The 17,818-nt window shown below is 36.3% G+C and overlaps 2 protein-coding genes across 2 annotated transcripts; one reads left to right on the top strand and one right to left on the bottom strand.

The window, feature by feature from the left end:
* Positions 1-756: 756 nt before the first annotated feature.
* On the top strand, positions 757-10,253 carry LOC137710755 (pre-mRNA-splicing factor ATP-dependent RNA helicase DEAH1). Its single transcript, XM_068449875.2, has 28 exons — positions 757-1,122; positions 1,345-1,449; positions 1,575-1,705; positions 1,823-2,020; positions 2,102-2,173; positions 2,574-2,660; positions 2,808-2,841; positions 2,975-3,029; positions 3,750-3,809; positions 3,914-3,985; positions 4,166-4,229; positions 4,461-4,540; positions 4,651-4,718; positions 4,815-4,872; positions 5,042-5,099; positions 5,186-5,254; positions 5,565-5,633; positions 5,848-5,937; positions 6,236-6,322; positions 6,584-6,699; positions 6,778-6,844; positions 7,207-8,247; positions 8,559-8,621; positions 8,800-8,923; positions 9,033-9,133; positions 9,419-9,481; positions 9,573-9,645; positions 9,813-10,253. The coding sequence occupies exons 2-28, from the start codon at positions 1,350-1,352 to the stop codon at positions 9,860-9,862; spliced, it is 3,150 nt and encodes a 1,049-aa protein (XP_068305976.2). The 5' UTR covers positions 757-1,122; positions 1,345-1,349; the 3' UTR covers positions 9,863-10,253.
* Positions 10,254-10,895: 642 nt separating this feature from the next.
* LOC137711507 (UDP-glucose 6-dehydrogenase 5) lies at positions 10,896-13,180 on the bottom strand. The gene is made up of 2 exons (XM_068450746.2): positions 13,047-13,180; positions 10,896-12,512 (listed from the first exon to the last, which is right to left on the bottom strand). Exon 2 carries the CDS (start codon positions 12,502-12,504, stop codon positions 11,062-11,064), a length of 1,443 nt encoding a protein of 480 aa, XP_068306847.2. The 5' UTR covers positions 12,505-12,512; positions 13,047-13,180; the 3' UTR covers positions 10,896-11,061.
* Positions 13,181-17,818: the final 4,638 nt, after the last annotated feature.

Raw genomic sequence — 17,818 nt, 5'->3', positions numbered from 1 at the left:
GCTTTGGATATCGGATTGGGCTTGGAGTTTTAAAAAATTTAGAGTTTTTATTACAAATAGTAATTTAAATTGACTTTAATTGATTTTTTTTTTGACACGGAATCAAAATCAGATTTTTTTTTTTGAAGCTGTTTACTTAGGAGGATGTATTTAATTGAGAATTTGAGAGACTTTAATTGATTTATAAATCTATAGATTTTTATAGAGTTTAATCGATTTGTAGAGATTCTACAAAAAATTTGATTCAATTCCCTCGAAATCTCGTGGGAATATATGAAATTTGTTGATGCTTAAAATACATTACGAAATATCTTAAATTCCTTCTAATTCCTCAACTTTCTCAAATTCTTTAAAATCAATTTTTAATTGAATATATCTAAAATGTTATAAACTTCTTTAAAATCCTAACTGAATACATTCAGATTTCTAAGGATTTTAATAAATTATCTTAAAATTCTAATTGAATACACCTTGAATTTCAAATAATCACTTAAAATCCTAATTGAATACCTTTAGATTCGTTAAAAGAATTAAAATCTCTTAAAATTTCAATTGAATACACCCTCCTAAAACTGTGTGGAATCAGAGTGCAAATAATACATATTCTGTATTAGCACATGAATCATAATCAAAAGCAGTTTGATTACTAAAATACCATTGTACAAAACAAATATAAATTTCACTTAACTTGTATATATAAAACTAATACAATTATTTATCCTAAAAAAACCTTTATTACCATATAAAAATACCAATAAACAACGACATTAACACAGGCCCTCCCCCCTCCCCTCCCAGCCCTCTAAAAATCCACATCTTCTTCCCTTCTGAATCTTCTTCTTCTCTTCTGATTACTCTTTCTTCTTCTGATTCCCCTTGGATTCTTTTCTTCTTCCAAATAACTAATTATTTCCAAATATTTATTTATTTATTATATTGGTCGTCTGTCTCTGTCTCTCTCGTACGCCTGCTTCTTCACTGGGTTTTGATTTGAAACCTGAAGGTGCTGGGTGCTGTGCTACCGGAGACGACACCATTGAAAAGGCTGGAAGGGGAAGGAGATAAGGGTATATTGGGTAGAAAAAACTGATTCCGGCTTCAGAAATTATTTGTTGCCCTAAGGTGAGTTTTCTCGATTGATTCAAAATCCCTAACAAAAAATACTACTTAGGGTTCCAGTGTGATCCTTTTTGTTTCAATTTGCGATAATTCCATTGAAATTTAGTTGCTTTTTAGCTTAGGCAGCTTGAATTAGTGTTAAATTGAATTGGCACCAAATTTCCATGCTCTATTTTTCCATTTTTTCCGAATTTAATTTGAGAACGACTGTGTTGGTCAATGCAGTAAAAATGGGGAGCGAGAGCACTCTGAAGACGTGGGTATCCGATAAGCTAATGATGTTGCTTGGATACTCTAATGCCACGGTTGTTCAGTACATTATCGGAATAAGTTAGTTGTTCTTCGTCCTTGCCACTTTACCAGTTATTTGCTTTCGATTTTGTGAACTTCAAACGGATGATAGCAGCATTGTATGCAATTTGATTTGACTAATGGAAAATTGACATTTCTTGCAGCTAAACAAGCAAAATCACCGGCTGGTGTTGTAGGCAAGCTTGTAGAATATGGGTTTTCTTCTTCATCTGAAACAAGTGCATTTGCTGAAGACATTTTTTCTAGAGTGCCTCGTAAAGAATCTGGTTTGAACGTGAGTTCTTATTCTAAATCAAATGAATGTATAGACTCAGGATTTTCGACACCAGTTTTATCCGTCTATGAAATCATGCCTTTCCTGATTGTTGCTATTGTTTGTTATGTATATCAGCAATATCAGAAACAAGAGAGGGAAGCTGCAATGTTGGTCAGGAAGCAGCAGACATATGCTCTTTTGGATGCAGATGATGACGACGACGATGATGGAGGTAGATCATCTGTCCCTGTTGTTTCAGAGTCAAGGAAACCAGATTCCCATAAGAAGCGGTTTAGGAAGAAGGGTTTGAGTCAAGAAGATGAAGACGATGAGGTTCCTTTAAACTTTTGTAATATAATATTCTGTTTTTGTTTTTCAGGGTAATCGTTGTTTTAACTTAGTGCAATGCTGCAGGGGATTGCACAAGAGGAAGAAAAGAGAAGGGTAAAAAGACGAACTTCGCCAGATGAAGATGATGGTTCAGAGGTTTTCTTCTTATATATATATTTTTAAATTTATGCCTAGGTTCAGTTTCTCGTAATTTGTCGCTGTTTTAATTGAAAAACAAAGTTAAGTAATAATGCATGATGGAAGCAGAGATAAATTTGATTGAATTGATATAGTTCTTCAATACTTGTCCAGACTCACTTTGTAGTGTGAATGATTATTTTGACATCTTTTTACCCAATGGTATTATCTGCATCGTTCACAATGGGCACTATAGTTACAAATTTTTATTGCTCTCTCTCTCTCTCTCTCTATATCTCTTATTATAATAAAGCTCAGTACATTGAGTAGCAATTTTATATTCATTTTCCAGTTATAGATTTTTCCTTGTTCTTCTCTACCAGTTTTTAACATGTCCTCTATTTATAATGGCATGCAGTCAGAAGAAGAAAGATTGCGTGATCAAAGAGAGAGGGAGCAATTGGAGAGGAATATAAGGGAGCGGGACACAACAGCAACACGAAAGGTACAAATTTAGTTATGAGCTGATTTTCATTTTCTACTTTTTCTTTGGTATCAAATCAGCTTGGATTGTCATCTTGCTTTGAGCTACTTCTGACACTGCTTGTTTCCTTTCTCGTCACTAACATCTTTTTTTTCGCCCTTCCAACAGTTAACAGAGAGAAAGTTGTCAAAAAAGGAAGAAGGTACGACAACTTGAGGATATAATTACATCGACACATATTTGTCAAGAATTGCATATTCTGTGCTTGCGATTATACATCTAGATGCATATTCAGGATTTAAGTTCTCATTATGATGCATTGTACTATTGAACAGATGAGGCTATTCGGAGAACAAATGCTTTTGAGAAAAATGAAATTGAAGATTTAAGGTATGTCATTATCTATATATCATGAATTGACTAACTCTGAAGTCCTGCTTATTTATTTGGGTTCGTTCTTACAGGTAAAGTTCTATTCTTTTGGTAGGCAAAAGTAAACTTAAAATACCTATTTTTTAAATAGTTAAAATATGCTTATTCATTTTTATTCTACCCCTTTAGCAGTTAGCATTTTGATTAAAACTTTTGGGCAAGAGAACATATTTGCCTTTCTTTCTTATTTCGTTAAAGCCTTTAAGTTTTTGCACTATAATATCCACTATCATGTATGTGTTGTACTGTCTGTTCAAGTTATGTTAGGATTCCAAACTGTGTTTTCTCGTTGCAAAAGAACTTGGTGTTTCATTTTAACCTTAGGAAAGAGGGTCTTCGCTCTTTTTTGTTTGCCTGGTTGTGTGCACTTTCATTTGCTTTCTAGATTTTGCCCTACACAATTTTTGAGTTGACACTTTGGTATCGTTGTGTAAGTGACTCCTGTTGAAACCTCTGTGATTTACACATAGAAAATGTGCCCCTATCTCTGGATTGTTTTGTAGACCGATAGTCTGGTTAGATCGCTTATATGCTGGAGCTATTTAGGTTCACCCTAGAGAGCAAAGTACTAATTAAAAATATGTACATGTATGTGTGTTTTCTGTATGACACCAAACAGGGTTCTTAGTTTATGTATTGATAAGCAACTGGTCTGATATTTTTTATTCTCTGCTTCAGAAAAGTTTCAAGACAAGAATATCTAAAGAAAAGGGAGCAAAAGAAGTTGGAGGAAATCAGGTTTGAAGAGAAATACCTTTTGCCTTCTCCTAAAGTTAGCTCACACCACTCCCTTCCCCTCCTCCCAGAATCAATGTTAATTATTGTTTTGAAATGTATCTCAGAGACGATTTAGAGGATGAGCAATACTTATTTGATGGCGTGAAACTCACTGAAGCAGAATATCGCGAATTAAGGTAATGAAAAATCAGCTGCTGATTTTTTTTTGTTCTGCTCAGTCTCGGATTATTGCCTAGCATTTAATAACTTCAATGAACCAACTATAAATAAAAAAAATATGGTCAGTTATTTTATCGGCAGCCATTTCTATATACAGAGTCTAATGTTTGTCTATTCATTGATTTTGTGCTGTACAGTTACAAGAAACAAATATACGAAATTGTGAAGAAGAGGTCAGATGAGCCTGAGGATGCCAATGAGGTAATTAGGGGCTTTTGATAATTAACCATGGTTGGCTAGGTTGCCTACATGAGCTGTTTCGAGAAGAGTTTTCTACTGAGAATTTTCCTTCCTGTTCACTTTGGAGTGACCAAGTGATTGAAATGCTTTGGCATATCATTATTTTATTATATTGTGGGTTTACTTAATCTCCTTACACATCAATGTTATCATCTGATTATGCGCTATACTTTCATTTTTTTGGTAATGCAGTACAGGATGCCAGACGCCTATGATGACGAGAATGGTGTTAATCAGGAGAAGAGATTTTCTGTGGCCGTGCAACGCTACAGGTAATTATTGAGGAAATGAAGAATAACTACAACTATTATACCCAAACATATTCTTAACTGGTCTTGTTCTGTCTTCTTGAAATTTTTCTAATACCTATTTTGTTGTATAGGGACCAGAGTGCTGGGGATAAAATGAATCCATTTGCAGAACAGGAAGCTTGGGAGGATCACCAAATTGGTGAGTTCATGGTGAAGTTTTAGCATCTAGGTGAACCTTCTTATATAATTTTAGACAAATGTCAGAAATTTTCATCTTGATGTCATCATCTTGCAGGAAAGGCAACGCTGAAATTTGGTTCTAAAAATAAAAAGCAAATGTCAGATGATTATCAGTAAGTTTACAAAGTTTCATCCTTTTGCTTCTGTTTTACCTGCTTGTTATTACCATCTGAAGTTGCAGTGTGTAATGAACCAAATTTATAGCAGAGGCATGCTCTGATAGCTTCTTTTGTTTCTGCATAAGCATGCTAAGTTTTTTAACCTATGTCTTTTGATGTTCAGATTTGTATTTGAGGACCAGATTGACTTTATCAAGGCATCAGTGATGGATGGTGATAAGGTATTTCTATTAACAGTACCAGTTTTGACTTGACACATTTCTCTGGTATCACACTACACTTCTCATTGCTTATTTTGTGGGTGCAGTTTGATGATGATGGGGAACCCTCTGAGTTACTTGAGTCGAGGGCAAAATCAGCCTTAGAGAAGCTCCAGGTTGCTGATAATTTCCTTTTTTTTTTTTTGCTTCTATATTTTCCTTGGCTTTTTGCTAAGATGTTTAACTGTGTTTGGTATGACGTACTTGACTTGAAGGGGGCTCTTTGCTAGTCTGGCTTTGTTTTTTCAGGCTGTTGGTTGTTTTCTGTTGGTACACTTTGAAGCAGTAGAGATTCTTGCAGTGTCAATTTAATTTGTGCCTGTCATTTATTAGTTAACTATATAATTAACCTTTAATGGTATTAAATAATAGGAGATTATATTGTTGTGTTTTACTAATCATATACGTTACTTTTTGCTTATTCAGGAGGATAGAAAAACATTACCCATCTACACATACCGTGACTTATTGCTCGATGCTGTTGAAAAACATCAGGTTTTTGTTAATGTTTTCTGTTACAAATTTATTATTTTTTACTAGAGATGCATTCATTCAAATGCACTGTAACAGATGATTATCTTGCGCGAAATGGTTATGTTTTACTTTCACAATAGAAGCCATAGAGAATTCTAATAAATATCATATTATGATATTAACAAATCTCTAAGCATTTTCTTGTATTACATGCCTTCATCTTTTGGTTTTCTAGGTCCTTGTTATTGTTGGTGAAACTGGTTCTGGAAAAACTACACAGATACCCCAATATCTTCACGAGGCTGGATACACAAAGCGTGGAAAGGTGTAAACTTTGTTTCTTGTAATTTTATGGCTGTGCGATAGAAATCTGTCTATGTTTATCATGCAACCATTCGACTCTAGTATGATATTTTAATTGAAATGGACAGTAATACGGGATAGCTCATTGTCATAAACTTTTTGCCTATTTTTTACTTATGGAGACTAACAATCTATTAACTTTCTCAAACTACCTGAAAGGTTTTAAAATTATTAGACCAATAAAAAAGGTGGACTCATGATTATACTATAACTGTCTGATGGTAGTTGAAGTTATACGACCTTATTCATTTTTCTTTCAGATTGGATGCACACAACCACGGAGAGTTGCTGCTATGAGTGTTGCTGCAAGGGTTTCTCAAGAAATGGGGGTCAAACTTGGGCATGAGGTATCCAAATTTCGTTGAATTGGTCTTTGTTCATTATGCTAATAACTAATAAGTTAATAACCTGAATGGATTAAAAGACAAATTAATGACCTGCAAAGAGGTGATACTCTGATCTGATGTTCTGATGGTACTTACTGATGATATGCATTATTCTTTGTTTACCAATTTGAAATGTTTTTCTGGTTTCTTATCTGTTCTGAAAATGTACCCAAAACTAGAAAAAGCAATAGAGGTAGTGAGTGCTTTTTATGCCATATACAGGTTGGTTATTCCATTCGTTTTGAGGATTGCACATCCGAAAAGACTGTTTTGAAATATATGACAGATGGAATGCTGTTGCGAGAATTCCTTGGTGAACCAGATCTGGCTAGCTACAGGTAAAGCTAACTTAGTGGCATAATGATTGAATATTGGTTTTTTGGCTTTGTCTCACTGTCTGTCTGAAACTGTTTCAGTGTGGTGATGGTGGACGAGGCCCATGAGCGAACACTGTCAACTGATATTCTATTTGGATTAGTAAAGGTAAGCAGTAACTCTTTCATGCTTTCTAGTCATTTCTTTAGAGAGATTTTTGTGAACAGCATTATTCGTTAATGGTTGGACCAAACCATCAGTGCTTCCAATTTTTAAGTGACCTTTGTGGGCAATAACTGATTAGTTGACCCCGGTTGAAGATTTAGTTTTCTTGGCTTTTGCATATTTCTTCTTTTTAGTGAAAATACTGTGCATGCTTTATGGAATAACTCTGGTTATGTGTGCCGGAATTTGAGCTGATGATTTTGAAAATGATTTATAATGACCACCCTGCGGGAAGCACTTAATAATAGACTCATGGATACCTCTGGTTTCTTCGAATATCTGATGGGTAGTGGATTTTGTAATAGGATATTGCTCGGTTTAGACCCGATCTTAAACTGCTTATCTCAAGTGCAACGCTTGATGCTGAGAAGTTCAGTGATTATTTTGATTCTGCTCCAATTTTCAAAATTCCGGGAAGGCGGTATCCTGTTGAAATACATTACACGAAAGCACCAGAAGCTGATTACTTAGATGCAGCAATCGTAACTTCACTTCAAATCCATGTGACGCAACCACCTGGAGATATATTGGTGTTCCTCACTGGTCAAGAAGAAATCGAGACAGCAGAAGAAATAATGAAGCACAGAACAAGGGGTCTAGGGACAAAAATTGCTGAGCTGATTATTTGTCCCATATATGCAAACCTACCAACTGAGCTGCAATCAAAAATTTTTGAGCCCACACCCGAAGGGGCAAGGAAGGTTGTCCTTGCCACAAATATTGCAGAAACTTCGCTTACTATTGATGGGATCAAATATGTTATTGATCCTGGTTTCTGCAAGATGAAGTCTTATAATCCAAGGACTGGGATGGAGTCGTTGCTAATCACTCCCATCTCAAAGGCATCAGCAATGCAGAGGGCAGGTCGATCTGGTCGAACGGGTCCTGGAAAGTGCTATCGCTTATATACTGCGTACAATTATTACAATGATTTGGACGATAACACAGTACCAGAAGTGCAGAGGACTAATCTCGCAAATGTTGTGCTTTCATTGAAGAGCCTTGGTATTCATGACTTGTTACATTTTGATTTTATGGACCCTCCACCATCTGAAGCATTACTAAAAGCCCTGGAACTTTTATTTGCACTTAGTGCATTAAATAAGGTGGGTGAGTTGACTAAAGTTGGTCGAAGGATGGCAGAGTTTCCACTTGACCCCATGCTATCTAAGATGATAGTTGCTTCTGATAAGTACAAGTGTTCAGACGAGGTTATTTCCATTGCTGCCATGCTTTCCATTGGTAATTCAATCTTTTACCGTCCAAAGGACAAGCAAGTCCATGCGGACAATGCACGATTGAATTTTCACATGGGAAACGTCGGAGATCACATTGCATTGCTCAAGGTATACTTTTTCCTTCCTTTACTGTATAGTTTTGTTTCCATATTCCCTTTAGCGAACATGTCTGATGTTTAGGGCTTTAAACCATGACTTTGGGACTGGGGGATGAGAAAATGGTAAAGTTCATATTTTAACGTTAAGTAGTTATAAACTTATAATGAATTGAATGAGGTTGGTACTGATTCTATTATAAAAGATATAACAACCGTTGAATCAGAAACAAGTTAATTAAGATAAATTACTAACTGTGTCAAGTAACATTTCAGTTGTTATTTACCCCATATGTTACTGTTTTTTTCTTCTTATAATCATAGGTTTATAATTCATGGAAAGAGACCAATTATTCAACCCAGTGGTGTTACGAGAATTATATACAGGTACGTTTTGATATTTGAGACCAATGCTTGTTAAAATCTTGGATGTATTTTTTATTTGAAACATTGATACTAGTTTAGGCGTTTCTGTTGTCTTATAGGTACTGATTAACATCTTGCTTTTACCATATCAATTTACACTATATTGACTCTTGAATATTTATCAACACTCCTCTTACAGGTGAGAAGCATGAAGCGTGCTAGAGATATTAGAGACCAGCTCGAGGGACTCTTGGAGAGGGTGGAGATTGAGCTGGTTTCAAATATGAGTGATAACGAGACTATAAAGAAGGCCATTACATCTGGTAAATATACCATTACCGTTATAACCATAATGATTTAAAAGTGAAATCCTTCTTCCTTTTACTCTTGTTCATTGTTGAATTAAACTGTAATGGTTGCTATTTCTATCAGGCTTCTTCCCTCATTCCGCAAAGCTTCAAAAGAATGGATCTTATAGAACAGTCAAACATCCGCAGACTGTCCATATACATCCGAGCTCAGGGCTGTCACAGGTAAAGAAGAATTGCATTATCCTCGTTGCTACTTTCCATATGAGTTTAGTCTTTTGGTTCACAATCTAAACTGATCTTGCTCATGCTGTGCTTTATTTCTAACTCATTATATCGCATATGAACACATATACATGATACCAATTATAAAAAGGCTTTTGTACAATTTGGATAACCATTAATGGAGATTTAATGCATCTGAACACATTTGTGCATCTTATGGTAATTTGATGGCAGATTTCATCTGATGGATTGCTCAATTGTGTATTTCTTTTTATTTCTCTTCAGGTGCTTCCGAGATGGGTTATATACCATGAATTGGTACTTACGACCAAGGAATATATGAGACAGGTATCTGCTCCCTTGTACCTTTCATTTTCCATGATCAATATTTCGTATACGTTATTTGCATTACAGCTAAAGCCTACAAATTAAATTGCAGGTGACAGAATTAAAGCCAGAGTGGTTAGTGGAAATAGCTCCGCATTATTACCAGCTGAAGGATGTTGAAGATGGTATGATCTCTCTCTCTCTCTCTCTCTCTCTATTATGTATTGTTATTCTGCTACTTTAATGTACGATTACCTCTATCGTCAATCATATAACTGTTGATTTCTCTAGTAAAAAGATTTCTTGTATCATTTGATTGATCAAATTGCTGAACTATTTTTATCAATGGCAGCGTTATCAAAGAAAATGCCTCGTGGAGAAGGGCGTGCGCAAGAAGGCTGAGAATTTGAAGATAATTGTATATACATCACTGGTGGCTTGTTGAAGCCTGCAAGTACAATTTTGTGTATTAAACTGTGTACTTTATCAAGTTGTTGACAAATTAACGACGCGGGCATTTCTAGAGATGGATCCTTTCGTAGTCACGGTACTGTTTCTACAAGAGAATCCGAGGATACTTACTGTCAGGTTACGATTTTGTTCGAGGTAGACGAGGATGTTTTGATCACATGTACAAACTCTCAGGAACACTAAATACAGGTTAATCTTGTGTAATAGCAGGTTTATGAGGTAGTGATGATGTCTTGACGAGGAGTTGGGCAGCTGAGTTGTATTCTGTATCAAACATTTGTGTAAGGATTATTATCCATTGATTGATTTTTATTTCACTCAAGATGGTAGGTTTTGTATTTTTTCGGTTAGGAGCTCCTCGCGAGGAGAGAAACTTACCTACAAGTGGCGGTATCTCAAGTCCCCAGCCTATTATACGCCGTCATAATTGAAATTTTCGGCATGATATTATGTGATTGGTTGATGTATCGTCACTTAAGTTCTTTCTTTTACGGGGGGACTAGGGCTGAAGGCTACAAGTAGGCTCATGGGATTGGACCAGTTTTTCAAATAAATATTGGTTATTCGCCGGAAAGATTGCACATGTCAATTTTGCATATGCATTTGCAAATTACTCGTATACACGATTGACGTTAACATTTGTCAAATACGTAGTCAATCAATTGTCCCTTGCAGAAGTATGGATTATTGTTCACTTAATGATTGATTTAATTGTTCTAATCAACCATCAAAACAGTGTAAATTGCTAAACTTCAAAATTAGAAAGCCTAATTTGAGTTCGTTTAAAAATACTTTTAAAATAGTTGAAAGCGCTTCTAGTAAAATAAAATTTACACCTAATTCTTAGTAAAAGTGCAAGTGAATCTTAAAAAGCATTTAAAATGCTTTTAGAACCTAAAAACGTTTTCATTTTAAAAGTACTTCCAAACGAGTCATTCGTCACTCTGTCAGCAGTAAGCAAGCATTAATAAAATTTGTTGTTTATTATCTCATAAGGACCAATGGATACAAAAAAAAAGGTAAAAATGTCACACTGTCTGAGATAACATGAAAGTAAAAACATGAGGTGAAAAGTACACGTTCAAAGAATCACTTCTGCTCTCTCAGCTGAAAGAAAAAATCCACACATCTTATGCCACAGCAGGCATGTCCTTGAGCCAAGAATCCAACGACTTCCCGATCGAGTACACGATGAATCCGATCTCTCTCAGCTTCTCAACATCGACTACGTTCCTCCCATCGAACAAGAACGCAGGCTTCTGCATGTTGTCGTAAATCTTCTTGTAATCGAGCGTCTTGAACTCGTCCCACTCGGTCAGAATGCAGATTCCATGAGCACCCTTTGTTGCCTCATAAGCATCCCACACTACACTCACTTCCTTGACCGCGGCAGGGCTCATTGGCTGCAGATGAATCGGATGGTCCCAATCAAACTTTTTCATCGAAAGATCCCTCCGAATCTGCTCCTCAGTAACCTGCAGATCATATATGCTCAAGTGCGCCTTGTCCCCCAACAGCCCGTTGCACACATCAATGGCAGGGGTCTCCCTCGTGTCCCCGGTGTCTTTCTTGAATGCGAATCCAAGTATCGCAATCTTTTTGCCCGAAACAGTGTTGAACATCGAAGAGACAACCCTGTTCACGAAGCGGCTCTTTTGGTAGTCATTCACCTTGATCACTTGTTTCCAATAGTCTGCAACTTCAGGGAGGCCATTGCACTCGCAGATATAGACCAGGTTCAGAATGTCCTTCTGAAAACAAGACCCCCCGAATCCAACGCTGGCATTGAGAAACTTCGATCCAATTCTGGTGTCCTTGCCAACAGCATGGGAAACTTCTGAGATATTCGCTCCGGTGGCCTCGCAGAGAGCTGACATTGCATTCACTGACGAGATCCTCTGCGCCAGGAAGGCATTCGCTGCGAGCTTTGACAGCTCGGCTGACCACAGATTGGTTGTTATGATCCTGTCTTCCGGAACCCAATTTGCATACACTGCCTTCAATGCCTGGATTGCCTTCTGGCCATCCGGTGTTTCCCTCCCTCCGATCAACACGCGGTCGGGCTTGAAAAGATCCTCAATTGCTGTCCCCTCGGCAAGAAACTCCGGGTTCGAGAGAATCTGGTACTTGATTCCCTTGCTGTTGTGTGTCAAAATCTTTTCAATCGCCTCGGCGGTTTTCACTGGGACAGTTGATTTCTCAACAACAATCTTGTCGGATTTTGAAACATCAGCGATCATTCGAGCTGCGCTTTCCCAGTATGTCAAGTCTGCAGCCTTGCCGGCTCCAAGTCCCCGGGTTTTCGTTGGGGTGTTAACCGACACAAAGATAATGTCCGCCTCCGCGACATGCTTTTCGACAGCAGTGCTGAAGAAGAGGTTCTTTCCTCTGCATTGCTTCACAATCTCGTCAAGACCTGGCTCGTAAATGGGAAGCTGGTCGCTGTTCCAGGCCGCGATTCGGGGCACGGAGATGTCTACCACTGCTACTTCGATGCCAGGGCACTTCAGGGCAATCACTGCCATGGTTGGACCCCCAACATAGCCAGCTCCAATGCAGCAGATCTTCACCATTTTTTCTTCTGTTAGAAAACATGAAACAAAGCAATCTGTCAAGAGAAAATAAAATGCAGCGTCCTCTATAAAAACACGAAACTATAGGCTACTCTAAGAGGAGATTCGAACTTGGGTTCGGTGGGACGGGACGCACTGCGTTGGTCAATTGGCCTAACCTACGTCAGCAAGATTTAATCTTTGATATGGTAAAATTTGACTAAATCTAGGAAGTGAAAAAATGGTGTCCACAATTAAAAGATGTCTAACCTGCTCAAAACTTAAAGATGGACTATTCTAATTTGTGGAAGGGGATTCGAATTTGGGTGCACAGGCGGAAACTAACTGGCCTAACACACATCTAGAAGATTCAACCTTTAATTTGACAAAACTTGACTAAATCTAGACGATGAACCAAGTGTCCACAATTCTAACGTGACTAACTTGCTCAAAACTTTCTACCATGCAAGAAAATTGTCATAACTCATAAGTAGGGCATCTAAACATGCAAGAAAATGGTGAAATACTTTAACCTAATTTTACACAAGAAACCATGGCAGTACCTTGATAAAATTTCTGGTGGCTTCAAAAATGGAAGAAAGAAATAGAAGGTAAAGTAGGTTAGAGAGCGAGAGAGCGAGAGAGGAGAGAGCACAAACTACTGCAGGAAAGAAAGAGAGGAAAGAGGTGCTTAAATACCCAAAAGCACTTGTGAGATTTACATCAATTCTGTTACTTTCACAAACGAAAGCAAGGTCAGATTAATAGAAAAGCGGGAATGGAGCATTCAACACGTTTCCAAACACCACCTTTCGCTTTCAGTAACAAACAAGGGAAATACAGCCACCCACTTTGTTTTTTATTTCCTTTCAAGTCAAAGAATGAAAACTGCTTACGAGAAAAGCAGATTTCCAAGGGTACCCATGTCACTAAAACACAGATAAAATTGAAGTCAATTGAAGCAAAAACAGTTTTTTGGCATAAAAACAAGGGTTCGAATCAAAGAGTCTGGCCAAACATAACCGATAGAACAGCAATTGCATTACAAATGGGTGATCAGAGTAAAAGCTGGACTGTACGCGTTTTTGGTTCATGTGCCACTATGCGATCATTAAACACCTCATGGGTGAGAAATGTGCACAAACAAGATCGGTTACAAACTTTTAAATGAAGGGATGTGATTTTTATTTAGAAATATGCACAAATAGATTCGGTTACAAACTTTTAAATGAAGAGACGTGATTTTTATCGAGAGAATGTGATTTCCGCACATATTTTTTCTCTTTGACCTTTGTTTTGTTTTTTATTTATGATGTTTGGATTGAGTGAATAAATATGACCACAGAAGCGTGTAGAAGGAGAAAAGAGGTCTACAGGATATGGACACGAGTCAAACAATAAAAAGGCGCAAAATCATAGTTTATACACGATTTATTGTTAGTTTAGTAACCCTTAATTTTTTTTTTTATTTAAATTTTTATAATCGGTTCTATTTCTGCGCATTAACCAAAAATTAAACACTTAGAATTTTACTAATCACCATAGCTAGTTAATAGAGGAAGCTTCAAAGTGCAGAAAGGAAAGGATGTGCTGGTGACTGGTGTGGTGGGGCTGAGAGAATGTTTGAGTAAGATGAAAGCCATGGCGATGGTAATTAATATTAGCTCATATAAAATTGCAGAAAAGTGACAGATAAACGATATTTGATTCAGAAGACAATTAACAAATGAGATTAACGTGTTCGTACCTCAGAAGATGCCCACAAATCAGCACAAACAAGAAACAAAAGGTTGATGGCAAAGCGTGAAGTAAACTACACAAGGATTATATATATATATATATATAATTTTGAAAAGGGGAGGGAGCTTTTGCTTTAGAGTCTGCAAAGTTTATGCAACCGGAGGCAGATATCAGGTATCGCAATAAAATGTGTTATATAGGCAGCAGTATTTGCATATTTATTTAGTTACTTAACAGGATTTGCGTATTAACGCGGATGTTCTGAAGGACTTTTCAATGTGTCGAAAATGGTTCAATACATTAAGTGTTATAATACAATTGATGTATAGGACCGTATTTCTAACGCATTGAATTTTTCAAGTTTCCAACTAATTGTATCATAACATTTGATGTATAAGACCGTATTTCTAACACATTGAATTTTTCAAGTTTCCAACTAATTGTATCATGACATTTGATGCATAGGATCGTATTTCTAACACATTGAATTTTTTTCTATTTGGTAGGTACATGAATGCCATAGATAAATACTCAATGAATACTCTATTTTTATGGAATGACGCACACAAAATAATTATAATTTACCAGAATGTCATAAATGTGGTAGTTATAAGTTTTGACTTTATAATAATTTTAGAGAGCGTTTATTGTGTCGGATTATCTCAGACTAGAATAAATCTAGGAACTAAATTGAATTGGTTTGGTATGAACTAAGTAGTATAAGAATAATGAAGTGTTTGATGAAATATTGAACTAAATTATTTTTGAGAGCCAAATACTTTTTTATTATTTTTTAATTCATCTAAATAATATTGTATTATTATTAATCCACACTTTTTTTTTTTTTTTCTAATTCACTCTCTCCCCCCCCAGCCTCTTTCTTTCATTCTCTTCCTCTTCTTTTTCTTTCCCTTCTCTTCTTCGCACCGTCCACAAATGCTCTCGTCGACGCCCCAGTCAGCGGCAACCCCTCTTCTCGCCGCCGACAAAATCTACTTCTCGTTTGAACCTTTTACTTCTTTCTCTCACCTTTTGCCCCGTTTAAACCTACAAGATCTTTGAAGCCCACCTCCAAATTTGCCTTCTCTTAGCTATCAACCGCTATAGCTTACTTGTCCCACATGCCTAATCTCTGGATAATTTGCAGCATCATCAATATTAACCTCACAAGGAGAACTTAATTGTACATCATGCCTAATTTCCCAGTGGCTTAGGGATTGACCTTGTGATCTTCTCCACCAGTGACAAGAACTCTAGAAGATTTTCTACCAATCTTGAGGCAATTCACCGATGTAGAATGTGCCACGAATTCCTGTGAGACACATCCCACGTTAAGGCTAAAATTATCAGAGAAGATGAGTGGGGTGGCGTTGACATCGATCGAAGCCTCGGATCGAGCCGTGTAATCAGATTTTGAGATTTAGGCGGTGGGTGGGGTTGTCGGTGCAAAGAGATAGAGCAAGGGAGCGGGAGAGAGGAGAAGACGAAGTAGACGAAGCGAAGGTCTTAGCAGTCCTATTCTTTTCGAGGTATCTCGCTAAGACCGTCTAGGGAGGTCTTCAGTCGTAGCCAGTCTTCTAATTTCATTAAAACTAGTTCTTGTGGGTAATAAACACAAGATTATATTAATTCTTAGTCCAGTCCAGTTCAGTCAAGTCATTGGCGGAGCTATATAGGGATCAGAATGGGCTCAGGTCTACTCTGACAATTTCTTCACACAAGAAAAGAAAAAAAAAAGATTATGCCTCTGATTTCCAAAGATTTTTCAGGGTATTAGGGTTCTGACTATAATCTTTTCCTTATTTTCTACACTAGGTTTGATTTAAGGATGATGGTTCTTATGCAGTTAACCAACGTCATTGTGAGTTTTGGGGACTCGGGAGATCAGAGAGGGAGAGAAAGAAAGTAGGGGAGAGTGCTTTCTTCGTTATTTCACGTAAAATGACTTTTATTTTGAATCTGAGTCGTGATACTAGACATGGCAATTAAGTTGAGGAAGAGAATGACAAGAACGACGTCATACCAAACTCAAATGATGGTGGTCGATAGCTCAGGATATGACATATTTTTATTTTTCTTAGATTAGAGAAGCGTTTTAGGATGAGACTTTTGGGTCCCTCCTGAGTTAAAATTCTAGTTCCGCCACTGAGTCCAATGAAGGCTAGTGATGACGAACAAATGCACTCTTAGCACATTGAGTGAAATTGCGCAGCGTGTGACAACCAATGTATTAGTTTTGTGTCTAAATAACACTAATCTCTTCTAAATAGGTTCACATACTTTGTATGAGATGAGGCGCACACATTAAGTTTAGCATACCAGAATGCCATATATGTGGTATGCTCTCTTATTTTTTTGGCCAAACCAATATTACCTTATGGAGAGTTTTTTATTAGGGAATGTACGTTATTTTTTCTTCTTCTTTTTTCAGTTTTAAACAATCATGAGATATGAATATGATTTGTCTTATGGAAGCATTGCTTGACAGTTCATAAAGATAATTAAGAAATTCAAATAAATTAACATGCATTGAATAAATTTGTAGTGGATAATTTCAAGTATAAATGCAGTATCATTGAGTTTTATAAATGAAAGGTTTTATGACTGATTTTAATTTACATGTTTTTGTTTACTGAATTTGTGATATTTTTCTTTTTAATTTGAATCACAACTAACTACTGATTTTGTGATATTTTTCCTTTTAATTTGAATTAATAAAAAATGTAAATAAAGAGTATCTTAAAGAAACAAAAGTATCTTTTTATAAATAAACAAAAGTAGATCTAACTTGTAAGTTTTACTTGATTTATAAGATTATATGCATGCATGTACCTCAAATACTTTATATTACAATTGTCAAAAGTCAATACTTGGATATTAGAAGATTAGAGTTGAGTGTGGAATTTACTCCACTAATACATTCCTTCACTTAAGATTATTTTGCTAATTAATCACTTAATTTAAGATTTGGAAGCAAGTAAAGCATGTGCAAACATATGATGAGAAAGAAAAATGCCACTTTCCCAACCTTCACACTGTCAAAAACCTTTAAAAAGACAACAACAAAAAAACATAATTTGGAGGAAAGCGTTTTAGCTTCTTACACATCTCTTTTTATTTATGGTCATCAGATCAAATAAATTAAACACAGTCAACGGCCCATACTAAACAGGAGTGTATAAGAAGATAAAAAAGATGTGAAAATCACTTCCCAATTTACACACACACACACGACATAAAACTATAAATAAAAATAAATAACTTGATGCTTTCATGTCTAACACCATTCATTAATTTTTCGCATTTGACTGTCAGACCGTCATGTGATATTATTAATTTACAAATGGTATAATCTTAGTTGATCTTTGACGGTATAATTGATGTTTATAAACTTATGATATAATATTAATAAAAACATTAAAGTGATTTGACATACCAATTACCACACTACGTAACCACGTGACATTTCTGAAAAACTTATGATCTCAATGTGGAAAAAGAATGTCCATCGAGTACGTATAAAACAATGCAAGTCACTTGGTAACATTCACTTAACCAACGTTACTTACAAGGCAAACTACCCATCCACCCATGA

This window comes from Pyrus communis, chromosome 6, assembly GCF_041283825.1.
Source record: "Pyrus communis isolate YQ-2024b chromosome 6, ASM4128382v1, whole genome shotgun sequence".
Taxonomy (NCBI): Eukaryota; Viridiplantae; Streptophyta; class Magnoliopsida; order Rosales; family Rosaceae; genus Pyrus; species Pyrus communis.
This window is presented reverse-complemented; position numbering and strand designations above follow the sequence as displayed.

Bases quoted from the DNA above. Each gene is read 5' to 3' on its own strand.
- LOC137710755 (XM_068449875.2), top strand. From the start codon at position 1,350: ATGGGGAGCGAGAGCACTCTGAAGACGTGGGTATCCGATAAGCTAATG. The intron at 5,634-5,847 runs GTTTTTGTTAAT...TTGGTTTTCTAG, and splicing joins ATGCTGTTGAAAAACATCAG to GTCCTTGTTATTGTTGGTGA. The intron at 6,845-7,206 runs GTAAGCAGTAAC...ATTTTGTAATAG, and splicing joins TTCTATTTGGATTAGTAAAG to GATATTGCTCGGTTTAGACC.
- LOC137711507 (XM_068450746.2), bottom strand. From the start codon at position 12,504: ATGGTGAAGATCTGCTGCATTGGAGCTGGCTATGTTGGGGGTCCAACC.